This window comes from Amaranthus tricolor, chromosome 9, assembly GCF_026212465.1.
Source record: "Amaranthus tricolor cultivar Red isolate AtriRed21 chromosome 9, ASM2621246v1, whole genome shotgun sequence".
NCBI lineage: Eukaryota > Viridiplantae > Streptophyta > Magnoliopsida > Caryophyllales > Amaranthaceae > Amaranthus > Amaranthus tricolor.
The window spans coordinates 26151468-26177911 of NC_080055.1; the positions used below are offsets into that span (position 1 = coordinate 26151468).

General features: G+C 34.5%; 3 protein-coding genes across 3 annotated transcripts; all 3 read left to right on the forward strand.

The window, feature by feature from the left end:
* The first annotated feature begins 461 nt into the window (after positions 1 to 461).
* LOC130824043 (SEC12-like protein 1) lies at positions 462 to 6761 on the forward strand. Its single transcript, XM_057688918.1, has 10 exons — positions 462 to 1004; positions 1084 to 1178; positions 2273 to 2405; positions 2588 to 2679; positions 3110 to 3209; positions 3297 to 3369; positions 3649 to 3772; positions 4511 to 4630; positions 6135 to 6205; positions 6296 to 6761. The coding sequence occupies exons 1-10, from the start codon at positions 837 to 839 to the stop codon at positions 6481 to 6483; spliced, it is 1164 nt and encodes a 387-aa protein (XP_057544901.1). The 5' UTR covers positions 462 to 836; the 3' UTR covers positions 6484 to 6761.
* Positions 6762 to 9008: 2247 nt separating this feature from the next.
* On the forward strand, positions 9009 to 18894 carry LOC130823788 (phosphoglucan phosphatase DSP4, amyloplastic). Its single transcript, XM_057688563.1, has 14 exons — positions 9009 to 9234; positions 9343 to 9412; positions 9536 to 9586; positions 11291 to 11390; positions 11546 to 11622; positions 11704 to 11780; positions 12226 to 12306; positions 13607 to 13739; positions 14325 to 14384; positions 15431 to 15487; positions 16548 to 16643; positions 17925 to 17984; positions 18060 to 18167; positions 18492 to 18894. The coding sequence occupies exons 1-14, from the start codon at positions 9209 to 9211 to the stop codon at positions 18621 to 18623; spliced, it is 1128 nt and encodes a 375-aa protein (XP_057544546.1). The 5' UTR covers positions 9009 to 9208; the 3' UTR covers positions 18624 to 18894.
* Positions 18895 to 20132: 1238 nt separating this feature from the next.
* On the forward strand, positions 20133 to 24133 carry LOC130824230 (uncharacterized). Its single transcript, XM_057689148.1, has 5 exons — positions 20133 to 20259; positions 20479 to 20650; positions 21557 to 22532; positions 23458 to 23618; positions 23709 to 24133. Exons 2-5 carry the CDS (start codon positions 20517 to 20519, stop codon positions 23800 to 23802), a joined length of 1365 nt encoding a protein of 454 aa, XP_057545131.1. The 5' UTR covers positions 20133 to 20259; positions 20479 to 20516; the 3' UTR covers positions 23803 to 24133.
* Positions 24134 to 26444: the final 2311 nt, after the last annotated feature.

Genomic DNA, 26444 nt, shown 5'->3' on the forward strand with positions numbered 1-26444 from the left:
AATAACTTAAAAAAAAAACCCAGTCGCAGGAAAAACCGCGAGCCAACCGTGGTCCAACCGCGGTTTTTTCCGTGACTCAACTCCGGTTGGCTAGCGGTTTTTAGTGCGACTGTTTTTTTTAAATTATTATGAATTTTATTTATATTATTATTATTATTATTATTATTGTTGTTGTTGTTGTTGTTATTATTATTATTATTATTATTACTGTGATTGTTATTATTATTATTATTATTATTAAATTTTTATTTTTGTTTAAATTATTATATTTAATTTATTTTTTAAATATTATTATTATTATTATTATTACAAATAAGAAATTTTAAGGGATGGTAAAATTGTAAATTTTTTAAATTTAGGGGTAAATTTATAATTTCATTTAGAGGTGACGATAAAAAAAAAAAGTGGCGATGTTTAAAAATGGGCTTCCAAAGCGACATAAGAGGACGAAGGAAGTATCCCTCAATTGCACAAGCCCTAGAAGGCAAGAAACTCAAATTGTTTATTCATAAAATCATAATTATGGAATCAATGAAGCCGAATATCCACAGCACAATGTCAAACCCAGCCATGCATCCATCATCAAACCATTGACTTTTACTCCTTCAACACCCCACTTGAATTGCTGTTGATGAGCCTAATTAGCTGTCTCTCAAGCTTTAAACTTCATAATACTCACGTCCTTAATCCCTAATTGTTTAATCATACCCACTTTCCCTCCTTGCACAACACTATAAAATCTCCCCTAAATTTCCCCTTTTTCCCTAAACTTCTTCAATCAATAAACAATCAAATTGGGGTTTCTGTGATTTCATTTTGGGAATTTTAGTAAATTAATGGAATTGCAAGATTTGGGTATTGTAAATTGTGGGAAATGGATCAAACGCCCAGAAAATATGAATTTGGTGGTTTTGGGAAAGTCTTATAAATCCTCTTCTGCTAAATCAAAACTTGAGATTTTCTCATTTGACCCTATTTCCTCTTCTCTTTCTCCTTCTTCATTGGTAATTATAATGTGATTCAATTGGTTATATTTGTTGATATTGATGATTTTCTGTAGTTGAAATAATGGGTTGTTTTCAGATTGCACAAGAAATTGAAGATGGAGAGATTATTAGCATTGCAGTGCATCCAAACGGGGATCAAATCATGTGTGCTACTACCTCTGGTGACTGCAAGTATATTGTCTCTATCTCTCTTGCTTTCCTTTTCATTTTGTTGGTTAACAAAAAGTTTGAATTTTCGCTGTAATATTGTGCGTACAATATTCTAACTTTAGTTGTTACTATATTTTACATTGAAGTTTGATGCATTTAGGAGGTGTAATATGGTAAATAGTAAATAGATGGAGATGGGTTTTGATCCTTGTGTTCATTAATAACTCTACATGGACAATTTAGTACACAATTGTTCTTCCGTCTCTTTGAATTTGCTACAATATGCAAATCGAAATGTGAGCTTTTTAATTGTAGTGTAGCAATTTCATAGGGACGGAGGGATATATTCATTGTTCAAATTATTTAGGGGGTTTAGATTTTGCTTGGTGGGAGAAGTTTCAATACCATGGAGGTGAATTATAAATATCTTGACGTCCATGAATGATAGCCTTTTGTTTCATTGCTATGAGTTGTTACCCTCTGTCCTTCATTTGATGTGTGGGAGGTGATTGTTTGAACAGGCTAATATGATTTTCTATATTTACTACTAACATGTTTTGGGATGATGATGTTGTCGAAGGGCTTTCAGATCATTAGTTGTAAGACGGAGAGAATAGATTGAAATTAATATGGATCAATAAGCATTAGAAGATTATTTGAGTAGAATAGTATTATTACTCTGTTCCCTGAGGAAAGTTTGTTCAACTATGGACTTTGTTAGTTCTTGGTGTCGACCGAGTTAAAGGGTTTCAATTTCTTGAAGATAATTTCCTAGAAATTGTCTTTTGATGAATTATTGTGAACTTAAGCACTCTAACAAGTTGTTTAGTATTCATCTCTCTTGTACATGTCTATATGGCTTTAGAACTTATACAACAAATCCTTTATTTTTGAAAAGAGTGGGATGAAATGAGAATCTACAAACGGAATTATGAATGAAGAATTTCACAACTGCACTATTTGGTTTGGTTTGGTTTGGTTAGCCGTTATATAACAACTTCTATATATGAGCACCTGAAACCGTCAAACCGCTATCCAGCATTTATAAATTGCACCTCCTTTTGTTCTTTAGACTTTTTGGAAGAAGCAATTAACTCAATTTCCAAATAATACAGATTATTTGAAATATGTGTACAAGATACAACTATGAAGCTTTTAGCTAGAGAAGCACCATCTTTAGAAGGTGTTGGTCAGCAAAACTGTGTAGCCTTTAGCGTCGATGGATGCAAACTTGGTATTGGTGGTGAGGTAAGATGTCTTTAACTCTGATCTACCGAAAGATTGAAAAAGTAAATGTTCTTGTGCTTTGTTTTTATATTACTGCCTGAATTTCTATTCTCGTTCTTCTCTAACAAAAATCAAGCAAAATAATATGCTTATTTTTTACTGTTTTAAACCCGCATGTCTCAATATATTCTTCCCTCATTCAGGATGGGCGTCTCAGAATCTTTGAATGGCCTAGCATGCGAATGATTCTTGATGAACCAAATGCCCACAAGTCCGTTCGAGATATGGATTTCAGGTTTGCGAAAATGTTAATTTCAGTTTCAGATTTGTTTTATCAAGATCGTTGAATTACTTTTTTAGCCAGATATTCTTGACATAAGGACTAAAGGGTCACTATAATTAGAGTGTCACATACATCAAATATAAACGCTATAATTGTACGTTTATGAAAAACTTGAATGTTTCCGTCATGAGCTAACTGATTTATAAATGAGCTATTCTTGTGAGGGACCGTCTCTCAGTGAGACGACCTTAAAGCAAGAAGTCCATATGCTAATAATTTGTATTATTGGACTATTCAACTCATACAAGAGATCCGTCTCATAAAGGAATTTGCATTTATAAATAAGCCCAACAAAACAAAATTTTATATTGTGCTTGGATTAACGCCCCTCTTAAAGTTTTACCTATAGGAGTTAAATGTTTAACAATGATGTACCTTTCAGTCTAGACTCCGAGTTCTTAGCCTCAACGTCTACCGATGGTTCTGCAAGAGTTTGGAATGCAAATGAAGGAGTTCTTGTGGCAACCTTGAAGCGCAATGCGGTAGAGACTGCTCGATTTTCCTTCATTGTTTAATGCAATGTATTCTTAGTAATCTCTACTGAAATATGACTCGAATTTCATGTTCAGGACGAAAAGATTGAATTATGCTGTTTCTCGAAGGATGGAACAAAACCATTTGTGTTTTGCACTGTTCAAAGAGGTAAATAAATCGCAAGCCGAAATTGAAAGTTGTCTATCCCTTTCTATGCACATGAAGAGTGGGCCTAAGAAACCCTTTCTAGAAGGTGAGCTTAGGTTCCACACTGATGCAAAATTAGTCTGGTTGATTCTTCAGTTAAATTTGTATTGACTCTGTTTTCTGGTAAATAATAAGAGTTTTATTTTGCCAAAAAAAAAGTTGTCTATAAAAATGTTTTTTTGTTCGATTTCCTAAATGGGTTTGATCTGTAATTTCAAGAAATTGTTCATGTATTTACAGCAAGGCTTAAACCAATTACCGTTGTATGGGACATGAGTACATGGAATAGGATTGGGTATAAGGTACTGCTTCCAAAGCCTGCTTCAGTAATATCCACCAGCCCAGATGGAAAATATCTTGCCTTGTAAGTACTTTAATCTTACGGTAGTTTCTCGCTTTACCTAACCACATCAAACTGTTATCAATTTCCGTGTTTTCTTGCAATGGCTTAAGGGCTTTCTTATAATTTTTAGGAAAAATCGACATGAATAATTCAAACTCTCATCCATCCGCTGTGAATAATCTCACCTTTGGATTATTTCTAATAATCTAACCTTTGTTATACATTTTCCCACAACTTATCATATTATTAATAATAGATAATAATAGGGTATGCTGTCAACAATCTAAAACAAAGCTTGGATTATCCGCAGCGAACTAAGGGAAAATATCGGATTATTAGAAAATAATCTAAAGGTGGATTATTCATAGAAAACGAGTAAACAGTTGGATTATTAATGCCATTTTTCCTAATTTTTATTTTCACGATTGCTGATATCTTTAATTTACTCTTTTGTGAATTGATGCACTTACCATCACAGCTAGTTAAAGCCTTGTCCCATTTTAACTTCACGTACTCGTTTTTCTTCGAGAATGACAGTGGTTAGAAGGGACAAATTATCTGCATTGTTCTTCAAAGTTCAATTTTATGTTTTACTGCAACCGAATACGAGTAAAATATGTCAAATTTATCTTTTAAACTCGGTGAACACTAACATGAAAACTGAGCCGAGTTGTGACATCTTTTGTTATGATGTGTCGACATGGTATTTTGGGATTCTATTTAATTACTCTTTAAATATTAAACTTTCTTATATCACAGGGGAAGTAGAGATGGTGATATCTGCGTAGTTGAAGTGAAATCGATGCGGATCAGTCACTGGAGTAAGAGGCTGCATCCGGGTACATCTGTCGCAGCTCTAGAGTTTTGTCCTAGTGAAAGGTAATTAATGTTTGATGCTGATGACGATTCTCGAGTAGTTTCTGTCATGCTGATGGTATGATGATTTAAAAATTAATTTGTTCAAATCATTAGTTACTTTGTTGACTTTTGTTCAAATGATCCTCCTTTTCAATTCGTCATTTGCTCAGAATGACCTAAAAATAGTCCAAAATCGACCACAGTTTGCTTTTTTCGATTCGTGATTCGTGAGCAGATTAGCGAAGCATGTGGCACTGGTTTCATTCTACAATTATTTTGGACATATTGTATGGTAAGGTCATGTGGGTTCATAGTGGGTACATGAATAGACTTGTGAAGCTTAAGATTTGTTCGTTCGGACTTCAAAACTAAACGTTTCTTAGAATCCTCACATAAGTAGGGATTGCTATAATGCATTCCGAGAGCTTTTTTATTTTGTTATGAATGGTTTTGGTATATGCTGCCTTTGTTCCTTTCTATTTGTTCTAGTTATCGACTTATTGTAGCTACTAATGCCGATGACGCTGAGGTTTGACGATGACTTTTGGACCCGTTTAAAATGTAATGATAGTTTAAGGAAGTAGTACTTTACTAACCTAAAACTACTAGTCACAGGGCCAACCCTGAGATTTGAGAGGTCTGGGCGAAATATTCATTATGGCCTCTAATTACTAAATATACTATTATAGGCCCCAAACTATTGAATATTAACGTGTCGTTTTTCTAATTTTTTGGATGGGCCCGGGGCACAGACCCCTCTTGCCCCCTTATAGGGCCGGCCCTACAGTACTAGAACCCAAACAATCTCCCCACAACAACCAGTTAATCACCAGCACTGATGCACCATCAACCAGTAACTGCACGTATCTCCACCTCACCATGGTTAACTGCTAACCGCAACTCCACAACTGTCAACCACAAAACTATGTAATCAACACAATATAAAAAACAGTTCATCATTCCCACGTCCAGCACTCTTTCTTCCTGCGAGAATTAAGTAACATGGCTCTCTTTCCTTTCACGAGAACAAAAAATTTGATCGGAAATAAGTGGTGTATATGGTAGAAAGATTCAGTTCTTATAATATTGCGTTTAGATCTGAGACTGCACTTTTTCGTGTTATCGTATATGCAACATCATCGGCAGCAGCACAGGGGTAGATCATCGGCTGCATGTTCGACCATGATTAAGGTTATAGATACCTGTGGCTGTGTGCGTGTAAGCTGTAATTCCGCTGTTTATGTTGGACTTATTGTGAATGCCAACATATTATCGGGTAAATACGAGGTGTGCACACTTTATAAACCAAGAAGATATCATTAATCATCCCAAAAACGTATGTCAATGGGGAAAGGGTTCCAATGACTTATAAAGTGTGCACGCCATCTTTAATTCATCGATGTGGGATAAAACATCCCAACAGTTCAATTCCTCACTGAATAATTTGTGCTTTAAAATGACGTTATTCAAACATGCACGCTTCTGAAATTACAAGTTGAATGATTATCCAATGTTTTATTTTCAGGGTTGTTCTTACAACTACCAAAGAATGGGGAGCTAAAGTGACAAAGCTAACAGTACCCGCAGACTGGAAAGGTTCTCTTAACGCGTATTTCTTGATAACGGCCATGCTTTTTTCTTCTTTACATATATTTTAATTACATTCTGGTACTTTCGTTTTTGCAGAATGGCAGATCTACGCGCTCCTTCTTGTTTTGCTTTTGGCTTCTGCAATCGCCTTTTACATTTTCTACGTGATGTCTGATTCGTTTTGGCAGCTCCCGGGAACAAATCATTCCCCTAGATTGAATTTCGATACTCTTCTTGGTGATCCACAATCGTCCGAGGATCCATTTGGCCTTTTAGATTTGTAATTCTCAATCCGATTTGCGTAGATCCTTTGAAGGTGTAGCCACGTGGAACTTATATTTGGCTGTTAGATGATGAAATTACAGATTAAATTGTGAAATATAATTTGGCAAGGGACTAAATGGATATTTCATTGATATGGTGTACAATATATGTTTTTCTTCTTTCCATTTATCCAATGTTTTCCTTGGAGGCTTGGACTGAAATATATTTAGTTTATGAATTGGTGTGACATACAAATTTTTGTTACTGCATTTAATGAATCAATATTTTTACTTATTTTTACTATATTTTCTTACTTATTTATTCAATACAAAATATAAATATATACTTCTGCTCTAGTTAGATATGGCCATGGGTTGGGCAGGCATGTTGGAGGCGTCCGCACAGCTTGCTCATGGGACGAAATGGTACAGTATAAAACGTCATAGTGGGTTATGGATGCGCCACAAACTCATTTTTGTGTGATTGGCATTGCATGACACGGGCACAAAGGATTGGTTTGTCCATATGTTTTTTTTAGGAACTTTATTTGCTAAAAAAGTATATTTAAACGTTTTAGTGTGAAAAAAATCTTAGAATATGTGACCTCTAGAAAAGTTCTCAGGATGTGCACGAGTGAGGACAAAGTGTATTTGAAAAGCTTGTGTTGGTTTTGTGGCACTGATCTACAACTCTCGTTCGAGGTGTTACAGGCACGATCAGTCAAGCTTTCCATTTTATAACTAATTCAGGAGAAACATTAATTTTCAAAGAAAATTTGACTTGTGGCCCGACATGACCCGCATGCTTGTGTCGTGCATTGGCCTTGGTTTTAGGTTAACTGACATGACACAACATGATACTTCACCTTGACACGACAGACCACGACCTGACACGACACTATTTCGTGCCTACCCAATATAAGTCATTCTACTATGTATATTACTCCACATTACAAAAAAAATTGTTTGGTCTTCAAAGTGTCTCCAAGAATAAGGAATAGACAAAATTATCATTAAATTTTATAGTATATATTTACCAAACAAATCATATATATATTTTCGTAAGCAAATTTAACGTTTTTGTATTTGTAAATGAATCACCAAACACAAAATCAAACATCAATTAATACAATTACGTTTTTTTCGAATTAACTCCAACACATTGACTCGTAATGCAATGGAAAATTATGGTGAGACGAATCCTGAAACAAATTGTTTTAATCCATATTTTCAGAAGTTATTGTTAGAGTAGGCTGACGAATGCGGAAGCGTGGGCTTAAAGGTGAGACGAAAGGTTAATGACTATGCATTAATGAATCATGGTTATATGCAAGTATTAAGGTGATTTAAGCAATAAAAGTAAATAAAATATTAACACCAAGATTTAAGATGGTTCACCATTAATAAGGCTACATCCACCATCCTAAGCTAGTGTATCATTATGTGTTTAAAAAATAGTAGGAGCTTGAAAGCTCATTACAATATTGAAGGAATTATATCAATGGAGAGTAGTGTGTGGACTATACATTAAGTAGAGAATTAGAAAGAGTTTGGTAAGGATGAGAGGCTCAAGCTTGTAGCTTGGCTCTCTACATAATACATACAACACTACACATATAAATAGGCAAGAAGAGACAATGGGGTAGCATTGGTCGGAACATAAAACAAAACAGCAGCATAAAAAATGAACAGGACAGCAAGCTGCAGCCTTCTAATGCCCCTTTTTCCAGCTGTTACACGGTCTCCGAAGTCCCCTATGGTCTCCTATAGCTTCATCTAGCTTGTGTGTACTACATTGCCTTATTTATCAATTGCAACCCATGTGAAATACTCCATATTCTTGTTTTATGCACACAATGGGAGTGTGTACTTCTTCATGACTTAGAGTATGCTTTACCAATCATCTATGCTTAAGGTCTAATAATCACCCTGTTACTTCTAACCTTTAAGCCATAATTCTTCTACACTTTAACTGTCATTTAACATATGACTAATTAACACAAAATTTAAGTCATACTTCTTTTAGTTGTTAATCTTTTTGGTTCCACATCATCACTTTCCACTTAGGCTTAATTATATCTTTGATCAATTTGATATTTTTAGTCAACATACCTAACTAATAGTACTAGCTTAAATTCGACATAAGTCAAGACAATCCAATTCGATATTGACCAACTTATTTTTTAAGTAATTAAAAATATACTTTGGTTTCATTTTTATATTTTATTTTTTGATATTAAATAGTTTAAAATTGACCCAAACCTCGTTATAAACGGAGCCTAATCGAGTCCAGTCGAAGGTAAAAATAAAATTAGCAAGTCTTGTATGAGACCGTTGCACCATGAGATGAGCTCATACGGTGAAACGGTCTCATACAAGCCGATTAGGCAAAAAAACATTAAAAAAATAAAATTTGAATTTTATAGAGCAGTTTTTCTTCAAAGACGTTGGGCTGATTCAATTGAGACAAGCTTATAATGAGACGATCTCAATAAAAAAATAGTGAAAATAAAAATAATAATTATCATATCGAGTCCTGAGTACAAGTCTGAGTGTATGGAGTGCGTGGTAGCTAGCAGCTTTAGGAATCTGCCACTGTACTGCTAGATATTCTGTGCACTTACTAAGAATACTTTTAGAAAACCAGAAGATCCCATCAAAAAATATCTGCCCCTTACCTTAACATTACAATCAAGAGTTCTTCTAGCCTTTCTCTTTTTCATAGCGTTTTCCATCTATTTTTGCAATGAACTGTCTGCAGAATTTCCCCAGGTAATCGTTTTTTTCTCCGTTCGGGTCAATAATCTTACACATGGTTTTTGTTTTTGGTAATGATCTTTTCTTTTATGGGTTTTAATGATTTTGTTGAATATCAATCAGGTTATGCGCTTTGCCATGTGAATTTCTCAAACCCCATGAATCTAAATCTTCAACCTTTGTTCATATAATGGTATGGGTTCTTTTCGTTTTCATCAATTTTCTGGGTATTATTGTATTCAATACTATACATTTGTTTGTTGATTTTTTTTTATTTTTAATTTTTTTTTCTTTTTTCTTTTTTGGGTATATGCAGCCTGTGAAGCATGTCAGTGATCCGCGTTTTCGTCATTGTGTAATTGTTAAGGTTCGTTATGATTATGAACTCTAGATTTAAATTTTATTTGAATTTTGTTGTTGGGTATTCTGTGAATTTGATAAGCCTGTTGCTTAATTTCTTGCTGATTATAATGATGATGATGATGATGATGATGATGATATTGTTGAATTTTATGTGAGCCAAACTCTTTCCTGCTCTTCATTTCGATGATAAGTACTTTATGATAAAATTCATGGACTTTAATGTGAGGTAAAGCCTAAGGAAAAATTGTGTAGACTTACTTTGTAAGTGTTGAATTTTGTTAAAACGACATTTATTTTACACAACCTTTCGTCAAAATATGGTCAAGTTTATTGTGTGGGCTGGCTCGACATTTTAGTGACAAGTCACGAGTGCACTGGGGGCTTGCTGTCTTGGGCTGAAAACAGAGGAAGTGGACTAAACTCATTGTACTAACTAAGCTGAATGATGTGAGAGTTAAAGTGTGAGTTGGATGTATGAACCAGATTTGAAATAACTGAACATAAGTGATAATAAGTGTCGGAGGCCCTAACGAGTTCTAGTTTTCTGCTTTTTTGAAGATTGCATCACTATCTCCTTAACTATCTATGTTCTTAAGAATAATAGGGAAGTGCTTATTATTGGTTTGCATCCAGGGGTACAATCAATTAGCCATGCCATGAAGTTGTGAGAAAAGTGATAAAAGTCACTCGAGGAAATGTACTAGTGTTTTAGAGAGCTACTATTTTAGATTTCACACATAAAAGTTCATTTCTTTGTAGAGACAATTGTTGTAGTATTCGAAGTAAATGAAAAAGATTTTCGCATGATTCTGAGTAGCTTAGAGAGACATATGACAAGATATTGAGAGAAGTACTGTGGTCGGTTATGACAAAGAAGGGAATAACCCGCACGTAAATCAACACAATTAAACATATGCAAGTGAAAACAAACGTTGGGTCTTGTAGAGGAGCAATGAAGGTTTCCCAATTACTGTTAATTCACATTAGGATTAGGATATAGAACTATATTCGAGTGAATTTTTCAAGTATCTCGGTCTATCTTTGAGGAAATTAAAGATATTGACCAAGATGTGACGTTCAGTGTGATTGGCTGAAGTGGAGACAGGAAACTGTTTTTATGTGATCGAGGAGTTCCTTTAAAGCTAAAGAATTTTTTAATCAAACAACAACCATACCATCATTATTATATGAGTCTTATTATTGAACCATTGTAAAATGATTGTAGTAGGAAGATAGAGGTAGCTGAAACCCTAATTCTATGATTGATGAGTGGATGTACATTGGAAGATAAGATTAGACATGAGGACATACGGAAGTGATTGAAAGTTGTGAACATTGAAGATAAGATGGAGGAAAACCTTGTTCGACTCTTTGTGGGTTTGGGCACGCACGACAAAAGCCGGAAACATCCTATTTAAAAGGTGGAAGGTTGGAACTGGGAGATTTCAGAAAAAGGAAAAGAAAGGCCAAAAATTACTTGGTTAATGAAGAATACGAGTGAATTAGGCCTAGAGGTCCATATGACAAGAGATGAAAATGCACGAAGGAGGAGAAATCATGTGTACAATCAGTATGACTAGATTATTGGTTCATGTAGCCGTCCATTATTTAGGCGATTAAAGACTTTGGCATTATTGTTTTTTTTGTTGTTTTATGAGTACAAATTCATTTCTAATATTTATGGGGTAGTATGTTTGCTACATTACAGGCGGTTTCCGAACCTAAATCGAGCAGTGAGAAGAGTGAAATTGTGGACGAGAAAAAATCAGATATATACAGTAGTACCATGACAGAAGCAATGGGTGCTTGTAAGTTCAATCTTTCCTTCCTTCCTTCTAGTTATTAAAGAAAAGAAGAAATGTGAAAAATGAATCACATTGTCTTGTGTTTATAATCTGTGCATATCTGAAGTATATGCTGTTTTAGTGTTAGATGTCATTTTCTCTGACGCTTAGATCTGTAGCTCTGACTTATAGGCATGAACTTGGGATGAACTACAGTTTTATTCGTCCGGATTTGATAGTTGGTTCATGCTTGCAGGTATCTTTTTTTTTCTTATTGCTTTTTTCTTTTTTTTTTTTGAGAAACCTTTTAGCTTCAATGCATCTTTTTTACATGCAGAGTCCAAAAGATGTTGACAAGCTACGAAATATTGGAGTTAGAACTATTTTCTGTCTCCAGCAAGATCCTGATCTTCAGTATCCTTGCATTGAACATGATTCTCTTTATTAAGTATCATAAACAAAAGCATTAGCGTAAATCTTTGTATGAATAGTGCATAATTAGTACCTGTTGCATATTTTTTGGCAATGAAGAGGATTATATTGACTCCAAAAAGACCTTTTACATCCCAGGCTATAAAAGGAAAAAAACACCACCCTATACACGAAAGGGAGACACCAACTTAAGCAAAACTGCCAACAAGAAAGGCCAAACAACCCAAAACAAAAGAGCCAAACTATACACTAAGACTATCTTTTCTATCATCCTTAAGTCTAGAAGCAACATAAAAGATGACAGTGTTAGCCATATGCCGAGCCGATATGTCTTTCCCTTCAAAGATCTTAGCATTCCTTTGTAGCCAAGTCTGGTATAACATCTCAGTCCAAACCTGTTGCATATTTTTTTCTTAACACAATCTAGATATTTTGGTGTTGATATAAAGGCTATTCAGAAGTATGCACAGAAATATACTGACGTTGAACATATTCGTGCTGAAATAAGGTTCTTGATTTCCACTTTATTATTTGTTTGAAAGTTTTAAACATTAGAAAGCCACATTTGTGGATGCAAAAGAAGTATTACTTTCTCTCAAGCTACTCTAGCCTCTAGGGGTTGGCCATATGGCCAATTATCTTACCAACTAATATGAAACAAAATTATTTTGAGGAAGCTTAGAAATAAAAAATTTAGCATAAACTAGGGAGATGAAACTGCATTTGATTTCGGTATCATCTACTACAAGATGTTTCAAGAAATGAAGATGGAACTATGTGGGTGTTCTCTTTAGCTTACTTTTGCAAAATGTAACTTATTTTTAATCAAATTACTTTTGCTTGATTAACTTATTTTGTTAAGTTGTTGAACTTCTTTTTGCTAAACTTACCTTATTTTTGCTTATTTTGCTGAACTTAATTGTATCGAACTTAATTCTGTTTAAATTCTTTTTGAGAATACATCCTATATGATTTCCTCGAAAGGGTGTAGAGATTATTTGCCTGTACTCTAAAATGATTTGAAGGATTTGGTATGTTTACAGTGGTAGGCAAAAGTGAACAGAGGAAGAGAATCATTGTCGATGACTAATTGACCATAGAAAATGAGAACTTAGCAAAAACGTGGTGATGGTTGCAGTTGCGGTAACGTACATGGTAATACGGTAACAGGGGTGATGCAGTTATCGTACCACCAAATATTGGCCTAAACAATGAAATTATCATTTGAAATGGCCTAAAACGCGGTATTTCACACCTTTACGAAGCATGTAATATTAACTCGGTAAAACTTTTACGATACGACTAAACGATACAATACTCCTTGTTTTTGCACTATGGATAAGACTTCATGTAGCTGATTCTAGTTCTTGGCAAAAAGGCTTTGGCATTGTTGTTGGCATCTCAACTGATGTTAGTGCTCTTTTAGTATGTTATTAAAAGTTCAAAATGGGTTTAGACTTTGAACTTGACCCATAAGGCATCGTGGTACTATATACTAACATTTAGTTGTTTGTTGATAAAAATTGTGAAGTCTGCAATCAGCATCCATTTATCTCATTAGTCATGATTCATGATCCCCTAGTCTTGATTGTTTAGGAGTTAGGCTTTAGGATGTTTGTTGTGTATGTCTTAACCTTCCTGGACATCCCCAGCAGCAAGGTTTACCCTTATTAGTGTTTTCTCTTATTAAGGTTCTTTCGGACGACAAATAGGGTGTTACAGTTTATTCTTGATTTATTTATTTATTTATTTTATCATGTTAGTTGGACACTATTAAAAAATGTTAGAATAACATTGGAATGGAACAGGGATTTTGACGGGTTCGATTTACGAATGAGGCTTCCAGCCGTTGTCAGCAAATTATACAAGGCTATAAACCGAAACCGAGGAATCTCGTACATACATTGTACAGCTGGAATGGGCAGAGCACCTGCTGTTGCTGTATGCTCTCTACTACTTGTGCATTACCGAAGCAATTTGTGTTCTGCTTCAATGAGTGATGACTAGGGGTGTTCAACGGGCCGTGCCTCCATTTTGAGCTCTTATCTAGCCCGTTTTTAGAAAGGTTTTGTAAGGGACGGGTTGAAAATGGGTCGGGCCGGAAATGGGCTCTACTATAATTAAAACAAAGCAGGCTATAAAAGGGCTTAATAAGGATCGGAAACGGGCCCTTTTAAATAGCATAAGTGATGGGTAATTTAATTACTATAAATGACTATGCCAATGGGGATTATTAATATTTTTACAATTTAATTATTATAAATGATAATTAATTATTATAAATTAATCAATGGGAATTATAAAAATTTAATGTAATAAAAATGGGCTAGATCGGGCTGTGCCGGGCTTTCAGAGCCCGCCCCATATAACACCCATATTAATTTTAAGGGGCCCTTATCCAATCCTACCCATATTTGCTAAGCCCGACCTGACCCTTATCCGGCCCATTGAACACCCCTAGTGATGACTAAATTGGTGCCCATAATTTTTGTCATGTTTTAATCAAAATCGATGCTTTAATTGCAGTTGGCTTACATGTATTGGGTTCAAGGATATAGGCTAAGTGAAGCCCACAGATTATTGCTGGTACGTATGCATTTGTTCCAATTACACATTTATCTTGTATAGATCTGTTTCTGTATCTTCTTTTTGATGTGATACCATGCATCTACAAGGAACAAGTTATAAGAGTAGATGTTCAAAATATGGTTGAAAGTTTAACAGCGCACAAAGCTTTAAAAGTAATCATTCACTGTACCTAACCGTCAACCAACCACTTAGTGTTATGTACGTGAGGGCTATGGTTATGTCTTCCCAAATCTTTTAAGCTTCAATGCACAAATATGTCTCTTGAACTCATCTTTACTAGATTTTCTACACAAAACCAATCCAGATAGCGGACCAAATTTGGGAACGGGAACAAGGAACACAACCTAGATTGACTCGGGAACGATTGGGTACGAAATACATTACGTATAAGAAATATATTAGAAAACACAATTAAATTAAAATGTTTTTTTTTGCTTTAAGAGATTGTTTTTTTTAGTTTTCTACGTTTCATCTCATTTTTTCCTTCTTTCTTTAATTTGTAAATGAAGGCCGAAATAGCATTTAAAAAATGTATTCTATGCCGGGACGTCACCTTGAGCGATTTGAGTCGCGTTTCGTGATGGTTGGGGACAAACGTTCCCGGATCTACGTTCCGTTCCATGTAACTATGGTCCTCGGTGAGGAACAACTATATCGTGATTTTTTTTCACTAAACTAGCCAACGTATATCCTTAAACATATACTCCTATTTGATTTTTTTTTTGTATAAAGAAAACTTTTTAGAAATCAAACATTAACAAAAATTCTTCATCAAATTGAACTTTAAAGCTAACATTTGTGTAGGCCCTAGTATAAATTCCCCTTAAATAATGAAATAGTAGAAGTGCAAAGATGTTAATCCACTTTATTGCAAGGGTTGAAAATATCTGCTGGATCTTTTGTACATCATGCCTGCAATTCTTCAAATGTTGCAATTAATGGGCAAATTTTTTTATATTTATGCTCTTTTGGACCACATCAGGTGCTCTATACTCTTTCAATGAGCTAAATTGGTTTCTTATTGATGGCCTTTTTTTTTGCAGAGTAAACGTTCTTGCTGCCCGAAATTGGATGCTATTAAAAGTGCAACAGCTGACATTGTGAGTATTATCTATCTTTTTCCACTGAAATCTTGAACTTAAAATAGATATGAATCGAATAACAAAGGAATAACTCTTAAGCTGCTCTAAATTTGGATTGAGAATTCAGAAGTTGAATAGCTCAAAACTCGATGTTTTTGGGGTTTAATTGATTCTGTTCAATGTCTCGGCTCTCTATTAAAAGGCGAGTTGAAAGACTATAAAAGATAATCACTCTCAAAATCGTGCAAATAGTCGCACGAAAAAACCAATAACTATATCCTGTTTAACTGTTTGAAAATTCATATCATTAATCTTAAATAGGCTCCTCGATCATGAAATGAGTCTAGTTCTTGATCAATTGTGGCTCTCACCATTACTCCTTTTGTCCCCAAATGTTTTCCCAAGCTTCCTTAAAAGCTCTCACATTGGAAACGCAATGGGTTAAATATTTGGGGGTACGGAAGAAATCATTATTAAGGTATTTGACATGGAAGACAGTTCGGAAGATATTAAAGTAAGAAAACATGGATCAGTAAATCATGATTAAGTTAATCATCTGAACTTAATGACGAGATTTACCTATTTAATTGTTAATGTGTTCATAATCAATTTAGTAATTTTTCTCATGTTTCTTATAAAATAAAATGGTAGGTCATTTTTGCTAACGAGTTAAGAGCATAAATTCAGGGATCTGGACCCTGTTGTTGTAACTTGTTCCTTTGAGTTTACTGATCCATAAACATAAATCATTGGTTTTCCTATGAATTTGACGATTCTCAAAGCAAAAAATGTCGTGCGCAGTTTAATGTAGAATTCAATCCTAATGAACTCATGCTTCAAAGCCTACAATCTACATTGTATTTATTCATGGGCGAAAGTTGGCACTGCGTTGATTCTAGTTTCTAGATTTGTTTCTATGAAATGCTGAAGCTGACCTTCACTTTCAAGCGCTCTAGCAGTTCAGCTTCATCTAATTACCAATCTAGTTTGCTTTTTATGAAAATGTCGTACTTATTTCAGAAATGAATACAATACTGATTTATCGTTTGGATTACTCTGTCGTTGTACATCTTAAAAGCTTTCGGGCCTCAAGAAAAAGCCAGTTACCTTCAAGTGGAAGGATCAAAGTCATACCTTAGTTGAAATATCCGGGCTTGATATTGGATGGGGCCAGGTAAGATCGTTCAGCATTTTCTCTCGTTTTTCTTTTCGAATTATTTTGTTGTTAGTTAAACGTTCTTTTTTTGTTAAACTTGTCCTTTTTATCTTAAATGTTGTAAATTACCTTATGAACTGCAAAATTTCTTAAATGAGACGGTCTCATGGTGAGACCTTCTCTATTGGGCCGACCCATGTGCATTTAGTGTGTTCAAGTGATCACTTACAATTTTTAAGTGATAAATTAGAAAAATAGGGTAATTATATGGACCCGTCTCATACAAGACCAGCTGTATCAACTAACCTAAGGTAGGAAAATCTATAGTATCTGACGTGTACATGTAATTCCTAACCCTAGCTCTACTAGTTCAAGAATGCATTTATGGGTTATGGTGTCTATTTGTAGTTGTTTGTCTCAGATCAAGCAAATATTCTGGGCCATCTGATCTCGTTTTCGAATAAGAATCTATTCCCTTTTTTGGATTATTGATCAAGTCCCCTCAAATAATGCACCTCTACCTCTTTATTGTCGAGAAAGTTGATCTTTGAACTTGCATGATATTTTTTAGGGTGAGAATTTATTTCATGAACTCATCTTTTTAAGTCTTTGCCTAAGACTCTTCATTTTAATACTTAACCTGGGTGTATGGTATGAGCTCTTGACATTAATTTCGGATCAAAAATAGTGTTTGGCAAAATAGCTTATTGGGCAATTTTAGCTTATTTAGATATAAATAGAGGGTTGGATGGTCAAACCAGCTAATGCTAATGTTTGGTAAACTAGCTGGTTGAAACAACTTATTGTTATGAACAAGTTGTTTTTGAACAAGCTGCTCATAGCAGCAGGTTCAAAATCAGCTGGTCAAACCAGTTGATGAAATTAGCTAGTCAAATCAGCCACTATAATCGTCTATCAGCCGTTCGGCAAACACCCCCAACTTGCACAATATAGATGTGTCGGACACTTGGTTACCCCAAGTGAGAACATTATTTTTTTGATCGTGGATAAGGTCGTAACTATAGGTGAGGGGGAAGGGGGAACTAACCAATCCTGTAGGTAGTGAAAATCGAACCCTTGTCACAAGAACAAAAGGAAAAGCCTTAAACCACTAGGCTAAACCATGATTCTCCTTGAGTTAGATATTATTGGATTGAGAGTAACGTCACTAACCCCTGGCTAATCCTAGTTCTTTTGGTTGTGGTATACCGAGTTGTTTCCAGCCATTCGTTTCTGTTACTTCATTGTTTATCTTGGATTCTTCATGAAACTTTATTGAATCAGTTTTCTTTAATCTAGAAAATTCCACTGACATTTGACGAGGAACAAGCGTCATGGATTATGGAGCGAGAATTACCTGTAAGTTCTACTTCATTATACAAATTTAGAAACGACTTCATCTCGCTTTTCAAACTTACCATTTCTTCATAACAGGAAGGACAGTATGAGTATAAGTATGTAGTTGATGGTGAATGGGTTTGCAACAACGATGAACTCATGACTCCGCCAAATGACGATGGTCATATCAACAATTATGTCGTGGTGAGTCTTAAAACTTAGAAGCATCGCGGGTTTGCTACTCTTTCTGTTCACATTCATAGGCTTTCCGTACACTCGTTAGTACTCGTAGATTAATCTACACACTCATATTTTGAAGGATCCGTGTAATAATGAAATCTGAATCTTAAGTACCTAAAATATCAGTAACTAGCGTGTTATAAAACGCAACATTTTCTGTTTTGTGCGATGAATGAGTCGGTCCGATGCCATTGTGAACCAGTTTAGGACAATGCGGGTTTTTAGGAACTCGTATTTTGGTTCCCAACTGTCGTCAAAAATCAGTTTTATGTCAATATTCTTGTGCAGGTTTCTGCTGATGATCCAGATAGTGATAGTGCACAACTGAGGGAGAGGCTGACCGGGGATGATCCTGATCTGACTACCGATGAACGAGCTAAAATACTACAATTTCTTGAGGAATTCTCCGAGCTCGAGTGAGTTCTTGTATACAGAAAAGTCATGTATGTAAGTAGTAGAAGTTCATGCCAAGGGCAATGAGATTTTCAGGCACCTTTTTGAGTTATCCTTTGTGTACTTCATGCTAATTGAAAATCATATAGTTTATAATATTATCATTCAATGTGTTTGTAATAAAAATTTATACTTTATTAGCAAAACCATATATCATTCACAATAAACCTAGCAAGGACGGATGTACATAAGCTTAGATGAAATAATTTCAATTATACTACTATTATTTCTGGTAGAATATTTAGCGCTGTGACTAAACAGTATATATTACATCTATAATTCTGGCTCAAAGGAATTTTGTGTGAGGGGATGTCGTAAAATATATAACATATTATGGAGCTTTAACCATCCGCTTAAGATTTTAACTGAGTTAAATGCTTTACGCAATAACACTTTATTTTCGGTCATTTCTCTTTCTTTTCTTGTGTTGTCAATAAGCCATATAAACCGGGTAATGTTTTGCAGTTACCTCCTATATGGATGGTTAGGAACATTATTATTATTTCATTATATTTTCTCGATTTGTGTGCTTTAAATATAGGCAAATATGTACTTATTTTGTTTGAATTTTCAAGCTACGTGTCCTCTAAGAATAATCACGTTAGTTTTTTTGAGAAAATTTGTTAGCAGTGGTAAAGCCGACATTAAATATCCTCTCGATTTTGACATTCCAACCTAATTTTCAAATTGTTTGCCCCTAAAAATTGATCGCACTATTCATTTTCCACAAATCTGTTAGCATCGATGAAAGTGATGTCAAATATCTTCTTAATTTGCGTGGCCAAAAAGGTAAATAAGTACTCATTTTAATAAGATTTTTAAACTATACATGCCTCAAGTATAATTGTGGCATTCATTTATTTTAAAAACTCATTACGATAAATAAAAAGACTTTTAATGAAATGTTTGACCATTATAATGATCGTCATACTCTGTGTATCCCACTCATAAAAGTTATAGGATCTAAAGATGGTGAAAAACGATATACCTTACCTATGTTGAAGAAAGCTACGATCAATAAGACCCTTGAATCGAGGAACCCTCCACATGAAAACAAAAAACCAAACAAGATAAGTCATATAAATTAATGTTGATTACTCCATATTTAATAATTGAGAAAATAAATTTTAAAAAATTATTAATTATTTTTCAGAAAATCAATATTAAAATAATAATAATTTTTGAAAAAAATATTACTAATTAAAGGTTAGTTTAAGTCAAATGTCGGTTAGTCAAAAAAAATTAAATTAACAAATCTATGTTCACTAAAACTTTCATAATTCAACAACTTGACAATATACTTACAATACTTAAGAATTTTGATTTTGACGATGATGATTAGTAAGAATTAAATATTCTCATCTATAATTTTCAAAAATCAATTAAGTTTGAAAATAAAATTTAAAAAAAAATTCTTAAAAAATGAATTATAATTTGTGTTTTTTCAATTGTATAGGAACAAAATACAGGAGTCTCCCGCCCTTTTAAGAACCAATAAGAGCACACAATAAATGGCCGAACCTAAAAGCAAAACAGTATTGGGTTTAGGGTTTTGGCTTACGACATTTCCAATTTCCACCGTCTTCATTCTTTTCTCCACACTGTAATGCGCTGATACTCGATCTCTTCCCATTTTTTTGATTTCTCATTCTTCGATTTCTTTACCATTACAATTCAATCATACATTTCACTATTTTGATTTGTTTTGTTAGTCTATTTTCTTTGATCGTTGATTATTTTGTTACTTTTACTGTCGATCAATTGATTTTAGAGTTTAGCTTTGATTGTGAGTTGTGATGATCGGTTTTGATGTTCTTTGTAGAGTTTTATGATTAGAGTTGGAGGATTATAGTGTTCAGCATGTATAGTTTAAAGGGAAGTTGGGTTGGTCAAACATTTGCCTTAGCTACACCCAATGATTCAGGTGCTAAAAAGTCTCGAATTCGTCGTTCTAAAGAGGAGAGGAAGAATATGGTTGAATCATTCATCAAGAGGTAACCCCTTTGTGTTTGATTTTTAAAGTTTCATTAATTTATCGATTATCATCATTATTTTTATTTGCATTTGGTTCATTTTTGTATGTCTGTAGTTATGTATTTACATTTTTGTGGGATTCTTTTTATTCAAACAATTAGAAGTCTTTTTTGACTTCCTCCCTTTCAAAATGTTCAAGTACCCATTTGATTATTGGTATTAAATCCTGATAATGAGGTTAACTACCCATTTGATTATTGGTATTAAATCCTGATAATAAGGATAAGTTTATGGAGAAATTAGCTAGAATATATCAACATTTTCATGATTTTCAATCCCACCTATTGATTAACGATTAACCATGAATTACTCTAATTTTAGGTGTATTTGACTATACTAAACTCAGATAATCGGATGCTCATAAAAAATTTACCAAAAAAATAAACTAAAAGTTAATGTAAAATTAGATAAGATTTTGGAAATTTACATAAAAATTCTAAATAATAAAAAAATTGAAATTGTTAAAAAACATTTTTACATTTTTTTCGACATTTTATTTTAATTTATCTTTTTTTTAGAAAATAAAACTTGCTATAATAAGTCGATCTTATTACTTGGTTTACTCTAGGAAAATACACTCTAAAGTTTGGATTATTCAGGGTCAATCAATATGTGTGATTATTATAGGTAAATCATGAAAAAACTGAATTAGTTTAGGTAATTGTTCCTGAACTTATTTATTAATAATTGCTGTCAAATGGATGAAAATGGATTTTGTGGACAAAGAGTGATTATAGAGTAGTACAAGATCAAAAACCTTGTCAAGTAATTGTGATGTAGTAGTTGGCCTGCTCAATGTATAGAAATTTTAATGGTTTGTGCTGAGGAATTTCATTTAGGATGTTTCAATGTTGTGTGCTTTGTAGATACCAGAGTTCAAATAATGGGAATTTTCCATCTTTGAATCTGACTCATAAAGAAGTTGGGGGTTCTTTTTATACTGTTCGAGAGATTGTTAGGGAGATAATTCAAGAAAACAGGGTTTTGGGTCCTGGACAAATTGATTCTGAAGAGCAAATGGATGCGATTGCAGTAAATCATCCATTAGGAACGATTTCTTCGGAGCCTCAAGGTCGTTTGATTCAGAATGCAATGGAGCTGAATGTTATCTCTAGTGAAGGAGAAAACGAAATTTCGATGATGAATTTAGACACTAATGGGAAATATACCAAGATTTTCGATAAGGGTGATGTTCAAAATTCGACACAAAATTCAGAATTTCAGACTGATGATGGGCTGACATGTGAATCAACTAGTGAGAATCTTGTTATTTCAGATCATCAAGAACAGATGAATTCGGAGGAATCTTTGGTGGAGTTTATGGAGACTGATGGAATACCTGAAAAGCCGGTTAAATTGTTCGCTGAAGAATCAGAACTATTGGGTGCGTTTCATGCGCCCGTAACACTTCCAACGCAGGAAGTAGAAGTTGAAACGTTCCCGTTGAAACCAACATTCAAGGAAATTGTTAACATGAGCAGCATGCCGACTGACTCTCTTTGTTCTGATAGGGATTCAGAGCATCCGAAATTCCAAAAGAGTAAATTAAGCAATATCAATCAGCTCATGGATAAAGATAAATTCAGTTCGTCTGAAACTTCTGATGTGGTGACACCTAAGGAAGCAAATGATTTTGAATCTTCAGGATCCGTTGCACACCCAGATATGACAATAAAACATGAAGCGGTCAACAATACGCAGATCAATCTCAAAGATGACTCGGTGGATATGCCATATTCGATACCAATTAAGGATGATAATGCAGTTCTTCATGATTGCACGAGTCCAATATCAGCTCATGGTGACACTACATCAAGAACATCTGAGCTAAAGAACATTCAGGTTAGTTGTAACTAAAGTTTGTAAAGGTGTCTTCATTGACCACTTTTTAAAAATTTAGTGTAAGCTTTCTTGGTGGATCTCAGGGCTCTCAACCCAAAACACGTTAGGATTTTTGCAGTAGTCTATCCTTAGCAACTTGCTTTTCAAGGTCTCTGATTGACTAGATTTGATCTTGGGCATTTCTAGTGATAGCTCCCCAATATCACAATGGGACATCCAATGTTACAAATATATTTATTTGGAAATTTCATGTGATAACCCTGAATTTTTTGTTTTTCCATGTGGTAGACGAATATTTTTTTAATCTACGTGGTGACCTTAATCTTTCAACTTTTCCACGTGGCATACAAAAAGGAACATTTTTTGTTAACTTTATGCTAATTTTACCCAAAATCATGACATTTTTTAAAAAATTACAAACGTTGTGATCCAGATGGAAAAATTGGAAGTTTAAGGTCACCACACGGATTTAAGAAGACATTTGTGAAAAAATCTAAAACGTTACCACGTGGAATTTCCCTATATATGCGCATTCCAACTATAACATTACATTGCCCCAACACCTTTTTAGTGTCTTCGGTGTAGTGTGAGCTAGGGGGTCAGATATATGCAACCTTACCTTTGTTAAGTATGGAATCTGTTTGCTGTTGATCTTTGATTCCGAAATAAGAAGTGCATTTGATTTTTTGACCCAATTCACTAGTTTATTCAAAACCAAAGAACTACAAATTCTTTATTGGAAATTCATATGCATTCCAAAATAATGAATTCTAAAATTTGCAAGTTTTTAGTTGATGGGTTTATGTTGTCTTTTATTGATGTCTTCTATTGAGGTGCATCTTTGATTTATGTTGAAAGGTATGCGGCCTTGCGGGAGACATTCAAAGCTTTCATGCACTTTTCTAATCCTACTTTTGATGCGCAGATGCAGCCTAAGAACGCCTCAAGGACAGCAATCTACTTGGAAAATAGCAGCAGAACAAGCTGCAAAACTGTCAAGGAGCCAACGGTAATACATGGAAACGATTTGAAGAAAGACGAGAAATTTATGGCTGGAAGTTCTCCCCCTTTAGATAGAATTGACCTGTAAGTATCCGTTGCAAAACATCGCTTGCAGCAGTCAAGTTATTTACATCAAATCTCGATTCTTAATACGTTTGCTTTCTTGCATTTCAGAGAATCGTGGAGGGCAACAAAGCAAGAAAATAATCCTCTACTGGCTTTCGTTAAAGCTTGTGTAGACGCCTTTTTCAGGTTCTGGTCTGAATGATTAGTTATTCATGCTTCTGTAGAATTTAGTAGCTTGTGTTGTATTTTTCGGAATGTGTCATTTTTTGTGATTCAGTGTTCATCGTTAAGAATGTCGCAATGTTTTTGACAAGTATGACTGATCGAGGGAATGTGACGACTGACGGGGTTGGCTCCCTTTGAACTTATGCATACATATGACTGTATTAGTGAAGAAAATTGTATGTTTTAGTGTGGTATTGTGGGTGGGGTCATGCGCAAAAGAGGTAATGTAGCAAACTATGTAGGACGGATTAAAATAGTATATGCAGCAAAATCAGAGCGGCAAATGAATTAAGTTTTTGATGAAAATTGATATAATGGCTTACTAGATTGCTTATTTGCTGATGGCAGTCTAGCTAGACACAAAGGCAAACGAATAACGGCTAGTGTTGTATGAGACTCGACTTACCGTGAGATGAACTTAAGCTTATTTTTCTCGTTGATCACTTTAAAATTGTAAATGATCATTTTAACCCACTAAATATTCATAGGTTAGCTTGATAGAGATGGTTTCATCACTTTAAAATTGTAAATGATCATTTTAACCTACTAAAATTGTAAATTATAAATGATCATTTTAACCCACTAAATAATCATTTTGACAAATATGACTGATCAAGGGAATGTGACAAGGGCTGAACATGGTTTGGTCTAAACCGTAAACCAAATCGGACCAATCCGTAATTTAAATATTTGGTCTGGTCTACGGTCTAAATGGTCTGGTCCGATTTTTTTTTTTAAACGGTTTACGGTCCGGTCCCGGTTTTAAAATTTTCAAACCAAATCGGACCGGAAAACCGTAGTAAAATCATATTTTAGGGGATTAGGGCAAGTGGGCAACTACTCATGAGTGAACTCCTGCTGCTGGCTGCCTCCATCTCCTTTTCCAAAATCGTGAGTCGTGACATTCTCCTCTCTTCCTCGCCTTCTCTCTGTTTCCTCACCTCCTCTCTAATTCCTCGCCTCCGGCGCTCCTTTGAGGCTTCAAATCTTCGAGCTTCAAGCCTTCAACCCATCGACAGTCGACAGTGCTTCTGTGCTTCTTCGAGGCTTCGACGCTCCTCCTCCAATCTTCATTCTCCAATCTCAGTAGTCACCACGGAATCAAGTGTAGAATCTCGTAATGTAAGTGTAGAATCTTCATTCTAAAAAAAAACATGTGTAATTGCTTAATTTTCAGTTGAATGTTGAATGAATCTCGTAATGTTAAATTGTTTGATTGAAATTTGATTGGAATTTATCAGTTTTAGGGTTTGATTGGAATTCTGATATGTTGAATGTTAAATTGTTTAAATTCGAAGAATGAAGAATCTCAACTTTCAGTTGAATACTTGAATGTTCAAATTTATCAGTTTTTGTTTAAATTCTCCAATCTTCCTTCAACTTTTGTTTAAATTGGTTATGGACGAATGGATTGCTTAATTTTCAGTTGAATGTTGAATGAATCTCGTAATGTTAAATTGTTTGATTGGAATTTGATTGGAATTTATCAGTTTTAGGGTTTGATTGGAATTCTGATATGTTGAATGTTAAATTGTTTAAATTCGAAGAATGAAGAATCTCACTCAATAAAAATAAAAAATAAAAAAAAATAAATAAAATAAAAAAAACCGTAGACCAGACCAGACCAGAGACCAGAGCTGGTCCGGTCTGGTCTCTTGACTGGTCTGGTCTGGTCTGAAAAATTTCCAGATCGGAATTTCTGGTCTGGTCTGATTTTTCTGTCAAATCGGACCAATCGGACCAGACCGGACCGTGTTCAGCCCTAAATGTGACGACTGATAGGGTTTAGCTCCCCTGGAATACACGGACACGTCACTGGATTGGCGTGTCCCGTGTCGGACACGTGTCGGACACGGACACGCGACGGACACGCGAAAATCTGTGTCCGACACGCCAAATGAAGTGTCCAATATTTTAATATTTTTTCGGACACGCGGACACGGCAAGGACACGGAAGGGACACAACAAGGGACACGGCAAGCAGTCAAGGACACGTTTTTTTTTTAAAAAAAAATAAAAATAAAAAAATTGAAATCATAATTGTAGTGGAGGATGATAATGGATGTCATATGGATGATGTGTGATGATCAAACTTAAATTTACCTATTTATTTGGTTTTCTTTGATTTGGTTTGTATGACTATTTTTAAATACTCATGTTATTTATTTGGTACTTATTTGCATTTTATGTGAGTTTTATGTTTTTAAAGTGTTTATTTATATATATCAAATGAAAGATTGTAAAATTATCTTTAATTTGATATATTTATTATATTACCATTTTCGTGTCCCCGTGTCCGCCATTTTTAAGTTGGCGTTTTTCCGTATTCGTGTCGTGTCCGTGTTCGTATCCGTGTCCGTTTTAGTGCAACCTAGTAGCTCCCTTTGAACTTAAGCATACATATGATCATATTAGCGAAACAAATTGTAAGTTTTAGTATGGTATTGTGGTTGGGGTCATACGCAAAAGAGGTAATGTAGCAAACTATATAGGACAGATTGAAATAGCATATGCATCAAAATCAGAGCGAAAACAGAGTACATTTTTGACGAAATTGATAAATGGCTTACTAGACTGCTTATTTGCTGATGGAGCGTCTTACTAGACGCAAAGGCAAAT